Here is a 13,644-nt window from a genome sequence, read left to right on the forward strand (position 1 = left end):
AAAGTGTGAAATAATTGAAAACATGTCTTATATTTTAGATTCTTCAAAGTAGCCACCCTTTGCTTTTTGATAACTCTGCAAACCCTTGGTGTTCTCTCAATGAGCTTCATGAGGTAGTCACCTGCAATGGTTTTCACTTCACAGGTGTGCCTTGTCAGGGTTAAAATACAGATCTTCCTTTTGCCTCTCAAAAAGAGGAGCAACGTCTGCCTCTATTGACAAGCCTCTGAAATAATTAGGGTGCTCAATCAAAAATGTTTAATCGCACATTTTTAATCTGTTTTAAATGTACTCTAAAAGGGATATTTTTTAAAGTATTTAATGCTCTTATCAACATGGGAAATGTTCCATATAAGTAGATGCTTGTAATTATATACTGTAATAAACAACACATAAGACACTAATTTAACAGCAAATGCTGGGCAATAAAGTCTTGCTGTTAATTTAAACTGCTCATCAGTAAATATACTGACATGAATAAATAAAATGGGCAAATAATGAGAATAGAGGAATATTTCCTTTGTTTTGTTCTTGAGTAATTACAATTATCTAAACAGCAGGATTTGAGTACAATGTTTAGATTTACTTTTTTTTTTTACTTGTATAGGGGGGAGGGGTAGGTGGTAGGTGGTGTTTGATCTATTATTTAAATCCTAAAATATGCTTTAAATGTATCAATACTTCACCTACGTACATATCGGAGAGGAGCTCCAGCCCATAGCTGTCCACCTCAGGCCTGGACAGAGCTGGGACACGGCTGGGGGCTGGAGCTTGGAGCTCCTCTGGCTGTTGGTTCAAGTTAAAACCATAGACTGTATATTAATAACAGTCTATGGTTAAAACCAACAGTTATGTCATCAAGGGGAGGGCTTTACAATCTTCAAACTGCCACAAATCCCAGAAAAAGAATGTGACATGGTTGCCATGACACTGCATCTTGTCCAAATTCAGCCAGACTGAATCTGTTAACCTTAAACATTTACATTTCACTACCAGCGTTTGTCTTTTAGCAATATTTCATGATGGTGAGTAAACTTGTTTGTTAATCAGTAAATCACAATTGTGTGGATGACCGTTAGCATTTCAGGTAAATGGCTAGCTAGCTAACTCAGCATCGGGCAGAAATCAGCATTGTTTGGAGGTTTTAATCATGTACGTCAAATCTTAATTTATTTTTTGTCCAGCCCAAGAAGACCAAAGGCAAAGGTGGGAAGCAGAAGAAGGACAATCGGCCTAAAGAGGAGATACCCAAGGCTCAGGTCAGAGCTGATAGCTAGCTAGCTAGCTAACGTTAGCTAGAAAAGGGTGCATTTTCTGAAAGTTCAAAATGTTAATTATTTCCATGTGAAATATTGTGAGCGGCAGTTGTAGGATATTACAGTGACATTTCACATACCAGGTACTGTCAACTGCGAACAGTTAGCTTAATTAATGCAAAGAGGTTTTATTTACGTTAATTGTAATTTTCTGTCCAGCCATCCAAGATTGAAGGCGAAACCAAAGAGACGGTTAAAGAGAAGTCGCCAGCAGTGCTGGACGGGCCTTCAAAGAACAAGGATGAGGTCAGAGCTGATCAGTAATTTAGCTAACTGATTAGGATTACTTGAATTCTATCACTAAAAGCATTTCCATTTTGTGATCACTTTGATTCTTGCCATATGTGTAGCTAAACAGCACAGAGCAGAATAATTGTGTGCATGTACCAAGGTGGAGGTTGCGTGTGAGCTCAGCAGCTGGCCAATCATTACATCAAGACACCAGATGTGATAGTCAGCCTGACAGCCAATAGGTGTACTCCTTTTACATTGCACCTCACACGCTTGAGTCCCAAAATGTCTTTTACCTGCAGATGTGGGAGGAATGTGCAAGTGTCCAAGGGGAATTCTCTATGGTGCTGAAACAGAAATGGCACTTTAAGATGGAGAAGGACAAGGCCCAAAGATACTGGGACAACTCCAAGAGGAACCTGGATGAGGCCAAGGCCAGTATGAGAGAGAGGCTCAGGTTAAAACAAGAGGCCGAGAGACATCACCAAGCAGAAATTAAAGTAAGCTTCACACACACTTTTCAGAAGTTTATTCCATTATCCCGTTTTCAAGTTGTTGTTTGTTTTTTTTATGCTCAAAGCTGAAGTTGGTTAACCTGACTCCACCAGATGGATTGCTTCGCATTTGCTTGGCATATCCATCTGGGAACTTTCCGTTGGAGAACTTTTGGGAAGGGGCGAAAATACCGTGTAGCTGATTGGATAAACCATCTGTCTATCACCTATGTTGACATCCTTTACATGTCTGTAAAGGATATTTTCCGTTTGTACAAATACGAATATGAATAAAAGGCACCCTTTCAGGTTCCCGGTCCATATTCCAAAAGAAGGATCCAAGAGAAAAAAGCATTAGCGAGCAGCTAACAGAATTAGGGCTACCGCTGGCTGAAAATACTGGTTAGCTGATTGGATTAACCATCTGTCTATCACCACCTAAACCCTCCTCAAAACCAACGCTTATTGGCCCGGTCGTTTGGCGAACGGCTCCAAATTTTCTCTATCTCAAGATGCCAGACTGATCTGCGAGTGGAAAACTGGAGCTCGCGAGATCAGGACGGTCTCACCAGGCTAGAAGTTGGTCACTTTTATTAAAACTAGCTTGTCATATTTGCTTGAACTGTCACTATATCTTGACAGTAGTACATGAGACAGATAATCTGTGAAAAAATTTTCCTCTGCCTCGTCCTAGTGCTTTCAATGGCATTTGCAAGTTTCCACCGAAGCACGAAGATAACAACCAATCCGAGCCAAGTCTCTTAACGCAGTGTTAATGCTGCTTGTGAACCACGGCTGTAAAGGCAGTGCTGCTGATGAAATATAAAAATGATGTTACTGTATTGCCTATTTCTTGACAGAAACATATTTTAGTGCACTGTTTAGCAGTAAAATGAGAAGGTTTGTGACCAAGTTGGGCCAAAACCAGTCGGCTGACCGGCCTGAGCAAACTTTCTCATCTGGAAAATCGTGTATATTATGGCTTTGAGTCAGTTCTAAACACGTTCAGTGTCTTGCCCATGTTTTTTTACCCTTGATGATAAGCAATAGCTCACGACAGACCGTGGTATGTTGTGATTATATCACCGGTCAGGGGTGTTGTGCATAGGTGGCGCCAGGGAGGTGCTTGGGGGTTCTGTAGCTACCCCTAGAATTCCCATAGCACCCCCTTAGCACCCCCAAGAAATTGCTGTGGTTTATTTATAAAACATTTTTGTTAATGTGTGAATACTATAATTCATATTTAAAAAATGAATGGATACATTAATAAAACAAATTATTTCTAACGGAGCATCCTCACTGAAACGCAGAGCTATCCCATAGCACCAGCAAAATAAAATCTCTGGCGCCGCCACTGGTGTGGTGTGGCCAGACGCGAAGCTTTTATAAAGCGGTCATCAAGTATGGCAATATAAAAGTTACAGTCACATTCCAATTTGAATAATTTTTTGGGGTAGCCTAGAAATCTAGCAGCAGCAAATGTAATTTGCAGCCGGGGGTCTAGGCACTCTCCGTTGGCTTGCGAGCTGGAAAAACCAAACTCTAGTCAGGCCAATCACATCGTGTATGGAGTCGGTGGGCGGGCTTATGGCTGCTGCTGCTGCTGCTGCTGCTGGGAGCAGCGGTCTTCTGGAAGACTTGGAGTTCAGCTTTTCTTTGAGAAAAGAACAAAGAACGGCACTGAAGTCATTCTTAAAAAAGGAAGAGGTTTTTCAGACCGGATATGGCAAAAGTTGAATCTATCAACTAGCTTCGCTACCTTCTTTGCTGCTCTGCCTGGTTGTAGCGCTATCCTATTACGAGCAGGGGGAATTTGAAAGACAACCGTTTATCCCGCCCCTCAGATTGAGCCCTGTCAATGGTGAGTTCCCAGACCCAACATCTTGATGTGGGTCTGGCTTGTCAGGCTTTTTTGGGGGGGGGGCATTTTAGGCCTTTATTTTGATAGGACAGATGAAGACGTGAAAGGGGAGAGAGAGGGGGAATGACATGCAGCAAAGGGAAGCAGGTCGGAGTCAAACCCGCGACCTCTATACATGCGCCTGCTCTACCAACTGAGCCAACCCGACACACATCACATTCCAATTTAAATAGACATTTATTAAGGATCACAACAAAATAGGCCCTCCTGGGCTGGCTGCCTGCACATACCGAGGCAATGCTATTTAAACGTAGAGAAAGTTGGCCTACACTAGCAGCTAGCGTAGGCTATATCTTTTGCGTAACGCTAAAGCGTTAGTTCGGATTCACCAAAATGACGCAAACTAACCGATCGAGGCAGCGGTAGAACAGCAACTCCCTTGTTCTGCGAGGTAAAAATGGCGTTTTGTCAATGGAGTCTGGTGGCTTTGAAGAAAGCATAGATAACTGCTTCAGTTCCCAATCGGAATAGGACTTTCTGACGGCAAGGTAAATCTGTGAAAATATTCTAAATATAGCGTATACAGTACTTTCTCAGATGCGGCGTGATACGTATTGTGAAAAGGAACTAGACGTCATGGCCGTGGTATGTGGTTATTATATCGTGGCTATAAACAGATCAGGTTGCTTGATTTGAGCTCCCCGTTTTATTTTTATTTTATACCCCCATTCATATTAGGAATAGAAGAGTATTGGTAAAAGAGCTCACTGTGTTCCACACACTTGAATGCCACGAGGGATTTGCCTAAAAGTTTTTAATTTCAAATTCATTGACCCATGTTGAAATTCTTCACGTGTTGCACAAAAGCTTCAAATACTTGATTGCAGTTTGCTCCAAATGATTACACTGAACAACAGAAATGTGAAAACAAGATATGATCCCATAAGACGGACACAAAGTTGATCGAGTACACTGAATTACCATCCAGTCCAATTTGCGCTTATTCAAAGTTGCTTTGAACAGGACCAAATCAACGTAATGCCATGTATTTGCAGTAAATCCCATTCAGTGTGTGTGAATTTCACAGCCGAATGCAACATGTGATCACTGTTTCCAGGAGCATGAGCAGAAGCTGAAACAATTGGAGACTGCTCACCACAACGAGATCTGTGAGCTGAAGGTGGCCAACATCTCCAGGACCTCAAAGACCCAGAGGGGCCAAGTGGAGTCGGAGCTAGTGCTTCAGAAGAAAAAGAACATTTTACAAGCGGACATGGGAGAGAGAGAGTCCTGTAATAAAATCTTCATTAGAAAGTTCAAGCAGGTGAGAACTCAGTCCATTACATTGCATTTAACCTTTTAATTTCTACAAGTAAGCACCTGTACAACAAAGAGGCCACCTTTTTCTTATTTCTTTTTTTTCTTTATCTTAACAGAGACAGCAGGATGAATTAAAGGAACTAAATGATAGCTATGAAAAGACAGTCAGAGGTAGATAAACGTGTCCATTCCAGAGTTGAAGTCCAAAAAAGCACTATCATAAACTCTGTAAACCACGATTTCTCTCTGTTGCTGTTTAAATAGAAATGGAGGCCAACTATATCAACACGATGAAAATCATGGCCAAAGAGCACAACCAAAACACCCAAACTACGCTAGATGAGATCGACAAGCAAATGAAAATGAGGATTGTAAGTGTTGTAGCGGCGCAAAACAAAGCCTGGAGAGATCTCAACAAGTCCGTCGCAGATAAACATCACGTGTGCTTGGAAAAGGAGAGGCTAGAGGTAAGAGATAGTACTCATCACAGTCCTGTCGCACTAAAGGAAAAGCACAAATCTGTCGCACGCGAGAGTTGAATTTATCCATTAAAAAAAAAGCGTTTTTTATTTTTTTCAGTGAGTCTATCACAGCCAATCAGATATTGAGAAATTTTTTTTCCGCTTTCAGCAGGCATACATTTAATGTGCTTATTCCACTCATGTATCCGTGTCTTTAAATCTGAGTCTGGAGGACACCAAATGTGTTAATTCTTTCAAGAAATTGTTTGTTGTCCTTGTTTCATGTGAAGAGTTTTGGTTTGTCAGGAAATATAATTCCCAGACTGATCTCATAAAGTGGCGTATGTATGACACGCCAATTCGTATGCCATTTTGGCATGTTATCAAGACGCATAATCGCTTTTTAGCGTGTTTATCAATGCATTACTAGTGAATTTTCGCCGTAGCGAGTTGCATAAAGGCACGTAAGTGGTGTAAGTGATGGGTAAAACACAGGACTTTCACCTGGAGAGCCGGGATCGCGTGTGGCGATTTTCAGCCTTTATTTTTTTAACACGCGTGCGACATTGTACTCGCGATAGTACGTCATGTTTACATCCGCTGTGTACAGCGTAGACGTACACGTGGATAGCTCAAAATGCGTACAGATGACTCGCCATTTGGCTTTAGGAAAGTGGCGTGTATGTTTTTGCAAAGTCATGATGCCATGTTGAAATTCCACGAACAGCAAAGTGCTTATACAACTAAATAAGGTTCAGGTTGGCCTTGCTTGACATGCCATTGTTTGTCGTCGTTTGGTAGACAGAACTTGAAGCTGCAAAGGGAAAGGGCGAGCTACTAGACTGGAGGCTGGCAGCAGCGGTGCAGAAGAACAAAAGCATAACCGAGTCTCTGCAGGAACTGGAGCCAAAGCTGTCTGAGAGCCGCACACAGCTGGTGAAAGAGAGAAAAGCCATGGCCAAGAGTTTGAAGGTTCACTGCTTTGCTTAATTTTAGTCCAGCCTGCAGAAAGCATCGAGCTATCTGAAGTACATCATAATCATTGTTATTGCGTAACTTTTTTTTTTTTTTTATAAAAAAATGTTGCCAAATGAGTTGCTACAAAGCTAATTAAGACTATCAGCTCCACAAAACTCTCTCTGGATTTCTCAGTATGGCTATGTTCAGAAGATTGGGTCGTCCAGCGACCTTAGTACCTCTTCTGAAGAGTTCATCATGTTTAATTCCTGTGTCCTCCTTGGCTACTAGCAACTGAGAGGGAAAAAGGGGTGTGCGATCACAAAGACTTGTATCATCGTTACTTAGAATTCCTCATGGGGGCGACAGAAACTACGCACTATAGCTCTAAGGTGTGATGCACAAATGGGTAACAGGTATAATGAAGCAAATTGGACATTATTTTACTGTTGAAATTTTAAATTGAGATGTAAAAAGATGATGATGAATAGTTTTTTTCTTGTGTCTAAAGGAAAATACTGTCCTCCTTTTTACAACCCAAGTCAGATTTTCATAGATTTGCCAACTAACCATCAGTTATGGCAGCATTACTTTACTCAGCAGGTCAAATGTAGAGACACAAGAATTCAGCTTGCTTTGCTGTTTCTTTATTGATGTCACCACCAGGAGTAAGTCAGAACAGTTTAAATCCTGATTTGATTCAGTATTTCGATCTACACAACACATTTGGCAGATCAAACTGCTAAATAGAGCAGATAAAACTAGGGCTGTCAAAATGAACGCGCAAATTCCTCTTTAACGGCCCAATTTTTTCTTTTTTAATGCGCCTGCCTGACGAGACACGAAAGGAGGGCGGGTCTTATAATACATCCATGAACGGGAGTGGATGGCTAGCAGAAACAAAGCTCCTTGAGCAGAAATGGATTAAAAAAAAAAGAAAATGGTCTTTTGAATGGCGAGTTGAGTTTCAAAGCCCTTCCAGATGATTCTCTCCACAAGACTAGAGTTATTTGCATGTACTGTCAATGTGAACTGAGTTACCAACAGATTATTTCATCTTAAATACCACTTGAGCAAATATCCCTTTTTAAACCGAGGTAAATAGCACACTCGTGTGATTGAAAATGTAAGAGCCCTTGTTAAAACCTTTATTCAAATTTGTGCAATGTAAATCTCCCATTAGATCTTGTAGAGCATCTTTCTGGTTCAAACTGGACCTGCAACACTGACCATGGCTGAGACATTTTTACCATTCAAAATAAAATTGCATTCAGTCTACAAACATTTCAGGTCTTCGTGAAATCAAAGTGGAAGTGGTGAGCGACATTTAGGGCTGGGCGATATGGCTGAAAACTGTATCACGATATAAGTGTTTCATATCGGTCGATAATTATTGATATTTTTTATGACCTATTTAAAATAAGGACCAGGAGAAAAATATATTAAATTTAAACATTTTTATTTTAAACTTAACCTTCCTCTGATTATAATCCCCTCAGTTATAAAAGCAGAAATGTCAACACAACCATGGAAATCACTCAAATAATTAAAATGTAAACATAAGTCTAAAATCACAGTGAAGAAAGAATAAGTAAGAACTGCTTAATAAGGTGTAATAAAATGGTGCAAAGTGTTAAAACTAAACATAGAGAAACCTGAAACCTGAGAAGAACTATTTTCTGCAGGTTTAGTGCTAGGTTGGTAACCTGGCTTCTGGACAGTGCTCAGCACGTCTGCCTCCGTTATTTCTTTGTAGCGTTTAGTAAGGCGCTGATGCAGAGTACCTCTCCATGGCGGTCTGCTACTTGTGCGGTGTAGCAGCTGCAGATGTTGTTGGACGTTGCTGGCGAATACGGCTGTGCTCCAAAGTGTGAGCGCGGCTAAGGTGGTAAAACAAGTTTGCGGTAGTGTTGGTGGGGACGACGGTCAGACTTATAAAATCCCCAAAACTGCCATACTGACTTTTCCTGTTTTATCAACAATTTCCTCGCTCGCTGCGGCACTCACTTTCCACTTATCGCTCCATGCCGCCGGTTCTGTTATTGTAGAATCCAACACGAGACAGCGATGTGGCGCAACCAAACTTGATACTGTTACATGATTGGCTGTTAGAGTGTCACTCCCTACGTTGCTACGTTACCAGAGAGTGAGTGCCTTTGTTCATGCAACCAAACTTGCTTTGCAACTTCTGGTTTCTTCCGAAGAAGAAAAACAAGTTATCGAACGTTTTATCGAACGCATTTTCTATTGATATTGATTACGTGTCTATCGCGATACATATCGTTATCGTTTTATCGCCCAGCCCTAGCGACATTTCATAACTGACTGGAATATTGGCTAAAACTATAAAAGTAAGCAAACCTCCGATAATGTCGCCAACAGAGGGGCAAAGAAATGAGTGCACACATACTGAGGGAGAGACATGAGCTGTATTTGAAGCGCCAGCAGTTGGAGCTGAAATATGAACAGGTAAACTGATTGGTCACGTCGCAAGTTTGAACTTTATTCATTCACTCAGTTGACGGAGAAGTGAATGTTGCGCGTGTGCCTGGTGGGTGGGCGTTCATGGGTTTCATGTGTGTCCCGCAGGTTCAGCAGGAATACGACGAGCTGCAGAAGAGGCAGACCGAGGCCATTCTGGATGTGCAGCAGAAAAGCGGCCTGAAGGCCTTGGTGCTGGAGAGGAAGCTAAAGGCCATGACAGAAATGCAGGAGAAGGAGCAGCTCGAACTCTGGGTGGCGCTCACATTCGGACAGGGAGACCAAACGGCTGCAAAAAACATTAAGGTACGATTTTACATCTGCACTTTAATTCAACTTGTGTTCAGTAGTTTATAGGACCACACAGTCAACAGGCACACAGAGGAGGAAGGGTCATATTGATTGTGTCTTGAATGGCCCTATGACCTTTCCTCTAGTGCCAAACAGGACCAACTTAACCCAGTGAAGTTGAATCAATTTTCTGATAACTCCACCAATTACACCCATCTAAGATAGTTTACTAGACATGGTTGGTTCAACAAACCGTTGTATAATGTATTTTATGGCTCTGGAGGATCTTTCTCCACTGCACTGTGGATTAGGTCTGGCTACACCACACAAACATTCTGGGATAGGAGAAAAAAAAACCCCGCTCTGGGTTGTTTGCATTTCATTTAACCCATCACAATTGTCTTGCCAAGCTCCAGATGCGGCAACAGTGGCTCTGCTAAATAGTCTTGGGAAGGAACTTGTTTTGGTGGAACATTTGCACCCCGCGAAAGAAGACGCCACATAAAATATCAAATGAAGTGAACTGTTCACACACGACTACAGTAATGTGAGCTTTTTAAATTAGCTGGATACATGGTTAAACGTAATTTGCTACTAATAGTGCATCGCCACGTGTACTTCATCCACAGCAATCCACGGCAATCCCCACCAATCGGTCCCAAAACCTCCCAGTTAGATAGTAAATGCCGCAAACGTATTCTTTGTAAATCTTTACAATCCTTCCCCGAAAGATCCAATTAGGGCTGCCTTGTTGCACGATCCAGATTTTCTTCAAAACTTCAAAAAACATTTAAGAGTGTAGCTTGCTAGCTCGAACTTTTATTGTTTCCCAACGCAAACAAAGTTTGAGAAAGGCAACCCACGGAGAGCGGAAGGTGAGGGACATCCGCTAGATGTCAGGCTGTTATCCTGGAAATGTACCCTCGTTGATCTAGACTAGTCCTGTCCCGACACTGTCGTAGCGCGGGGGTGTCGTGAACACTCCGGCCTCTAGAACTAATGGCGTTTTTCTATTTCACGGTACCCGCTCGACTCGGCTCGGCTGTGGTGCCCCGTCCTCCTTTTTCCATTGCAGATTTAGTACCGCCTTATGCCTCAGGCGAGCGTGGCTGGTCGTCATAGCGACGCCACAGGAAACTGCCGTGATCTAACGCGACACACACAGAACTTCGAAGGTGTGTTGTTTTTGACTCTCGGCATGTGGCTGTTGCCACAGCCAGAAGAAAAATGTTGTTTTAAAAGAAGCTGGAGGCAGCAAAAAAAAACAAACACCGCTGGCTAAACTATTTCAAAATGGCGGGTTTGTTCAGGACAACCCCGTCTGTCGCTAGCAATGATGACGCAGCGACTAGTGACGATTCTCTCCGACCAATCAGTAGTCTGCAGGTTTTCGCGTCACCTTTTTGGTATCGCCTCAGCTCGCTTGGAACCTCGACGGAGGCGATACTAAAAAAAAGTACCTGCACTCCGGTACCAGGGACTTTTTTTTTCATAATGGAAAACCAAAAAAGGCGAGTCGAGGCGAGTCCAGCAGGTACCACGTAATGGAAAAACGCCATAATTGGGCTTGATACTTTTACCTGATGCTTTCATTCCTCTTTGTGATTTACATTGTTTGAAATTGTGTGCAAGTTGTTTTACAAGATCAAATCAAAAAGTGCGTTTTCACCTGTAGGAACTTTTTGTGTCCAAAGACGCCACCGTGAGGGCTTTGAAGGCTGCCGTGTCTCGAGATTTAAAGGTCTGCCATCGATTATCTCAAAGAGATTTCATGCATTTGTTAAGTTGACATTTTCTGGTCCGTCATGTTTTTATTAAAATAACCGTGTGATCGGCAGGTGTATGACGACATAGTTAAGAACGCGGCAGTCTTGGGGATCTTTGTAGACACATGGCTCCCAATGGGTGAAGTAACCATGAGGAATGCCTCGGAGCATAGCGTTCCTCTACAAGGCAAGGTTAGTCATCAGTTATCTCAAAGTGTTATCATCAATCTGTTTAGTTGAGCTGCCATGCAGTGTTGCTTGATATTTCTCCAGTCAGTTTAGGTGGCGCTGTCATGTATTAATGAAATATACTTGTGATTGGCAGAACTTTGACAACTTGATGCAGGAACTGACCGCTTTGTGCATCTCTGGGGACGACTCGGTCCAAAAGGACTCCCTGGGACTGAACACTGTTAGCGCCAGTCCAGACAGTGAACGCCTGCAGCTCTCGGGTATGCAATCAACTGCTCTTCTTGGATATTGTATAACCCAAATCACTTCATTCCCCCCCACACTCTTTCTCATCCAAAACCTGATGGGATGATTAAACAGGTTGTAGTTTATCCAGAGTATGTTAACCACTTTATAAGGAAGTCAAACTGCTGGGGAGATAGAGCTGGGCAATATGGAGAAAATCAAATATCACGATGTTTTTGACCAAATACATCGATATTGATTTTTGTAGGGTCGACTATTGGTGCTTTCACAATATTTACACAATGACATTTGTGATGAATAATCATAAATTAATCGCCAACTATTTTGATAATTGATTATTCGATTAGTCGGTTTGAGTAATTTTTTAAGACAAAAGCAAATATTCTTTGAGTCCAGCTTGTTAAATGTAAATATTTTTACATTTAACAACTTGTTACTGTGAGGCTTGTAACTTAAATATTTTCTCTCCTCTGTGACGGTAAGCTGAATATATTTGAGTTGTGGACAAAACAAGACATTTGAGGACGTCATCTTGGGCTTTTGGGAAACACTGATCCAAATTGTTCACCATTTTCTGACATTTTTTTGACCAAACAACTAATCGAATAATCGAGAAAATACTCAACCGATTAATCGATTATGAAAATAATCGATTAATTTCAGCACTAGTAATGTGGATATAATGACTAAGTGGGTAAAGGCAAATAATAGAACAGCTAGAACAGTCTGGTAAGTTCAGAAAATGACATGACTTTACTGTAATGCAGCCTTTAAAACCAGGATTTCCAAAATTTAACACGATATCTTGCCTCATACATCGATATATTGCCCAGCCCTACGGTGAGCACACCTCATTATACACCCTCACTGGAAAAACTGTGTGCAACCACAACTGTGGCAAGTATGCTGAATCAAAGATGAGGCAGGAAGTCGGTCTGTAAACTGTGATGGATGTTTACAACAATTTTACAGTTCAACTCGCAAATAAGTTTGGCTGACCTGAGGATGTTTGTTCCAGTGTGTCTGGTCTTCTGAATGCTCATGTTTCTTGACCCATTATGACATTTTTGTGTGTGATTTCTTTATTTTTATTTTTTTTATCACCTAACTTGGTGAGAACAATGTCTTTCTTACTGTTAACAATGATCTCACAGTAGCCCAATGGTTAAGAATCCATTGTATTTGTACAACATCTGTTTATTGTGTAAGCAGTGTGAGGAGCCTAAAGTTGTCTTTGGAGACTTGCAGGCTCTTTAGTCTGTGCTGAGGCTGCAGGGCATTCACTCTTTTTATGGCTTGTTTTCTAGGAGCTTCTGGGTGGGTTCAGGTGCCTATTCCCACAGAGTCTGAAGATGGTGGTTCCTGTGTCAGTGACCAGCAGTCCATGGTGACCCCTAGAGCTACAGACGACTCAGTGCTGGATGAAAACGTTACACTGCCCGACTCTTGATTGATTCATTATCACCAGTAATGCCGGGGAAACTAGTACAGTAGAATAGTTAAGATATGTCCTAAAGATGCAACCATGAAGAAAATCTAGAAATGTAAACCGTAAGATTGTACAAGATACAAGTGATATCCTGCATGTTGTGCCTGTGACACCATTATAAAATATCTCATGCTCCTTCCATGCATGTAAAAACAAAGTGTGTGATACTAATACCTGGCTGGAGTTTACAAGACTTGTGGCTGAATTCCTTGCAGCCCAAGAGAGGCCTTCAGAGACATGCTGTGGGTCTAATCTGTAAAAGTTCTTTATTAAAGGATATGAGAGTACTCTTGTGGCTGATTTACTTGCCAGGAAGCTGAAACAATGATTTTAGGAAAGAGGTCAGCACTACACATAATGTCAAAGCCAAATATAAAGACTTTTAGTGATTCACAAGTTGTTTCTCTGGACCTGAGCAATGGAATATTGACTAAATGCCTCTTTGTACGCTGTTGATATATTGTGATGACACTTAAGGAATGATTATTGTTGCTGTCCCTGCTCTTGAGAAGACCGGATACTGTATACACAAAAGAATA

General features: G+C 41.6%; 1 protein-coding gene across 3 annotated transcripts; it reads left to right on the forward strand.

Annotated features, from left to right (window-relative positions):
* The first annotated feature begins 659 nt into the window (after positions 1-659).
* LOC120560074 (dynein regulatory complex subunit 4-like) lies at positions 660-13,609 on the forward strand. Of its 3 annotated transcripts, XM_039802180.1 has the most exons (14): positions 663-1,025; positions 1,185-1,259; positions 1,476-1,562; positions 1,850-2,047; positions 5,020-5,226; positions 5,339-5,393; positions 5,487-5,689; positions 6,485-6,655; positions 9,023-9,109; positions 9,230-9,427; positions 11,088-11,153; positions 11,251-11,370; positions 11,504-11,630; positions 12,924-13,607. In XM_039802180.1, the coding sequence occupies exons 1-14, from the start codon at positions 1,020-1,022 to the stop codon at positions 13,064-13,066; spliced, it is 1,743 nt and encodes a 580-aa protein (XP_039658114.1). In that variant the 5' UTR covers positions 663-1,019; the 3' UTR covers positions 13,067-13,607. The 3 variants fall into 3 exon arrangements, with proteins under 3 accessions (XP_039658115.1, XP_039658114.1, XP_039658116.1); XM_039802181.1 differs by lacking the exon at positions 9,023-9,109 and having other exon boundaries at positions 660-1,025; positions 12,924-13,609; XM_039802182.1 differs by lacking the exons at positions 663-1,025; positions 1,185-1,259 and adding an exon at positions 1,312-1,399.
* The last annotated feature ends 35 nt before the right edge of the window (positions 13,610-13,644 follow it).

The sequence above is a fragment of the Perca fluviatilis genome, chromosome 6, assembly GCF_010015445.1.
Source record: "Perca fluviatilis chromosome 6, GENO_Pfluv_1.0, whole genome shotgun sequence".
In the NCBI taxonomy this organism is placed as follows: Eukaryota; Metazoa; Chordata; class Actinopteri; order Perciformes; family Percidae; genus Perca; species Perca fluviatilis.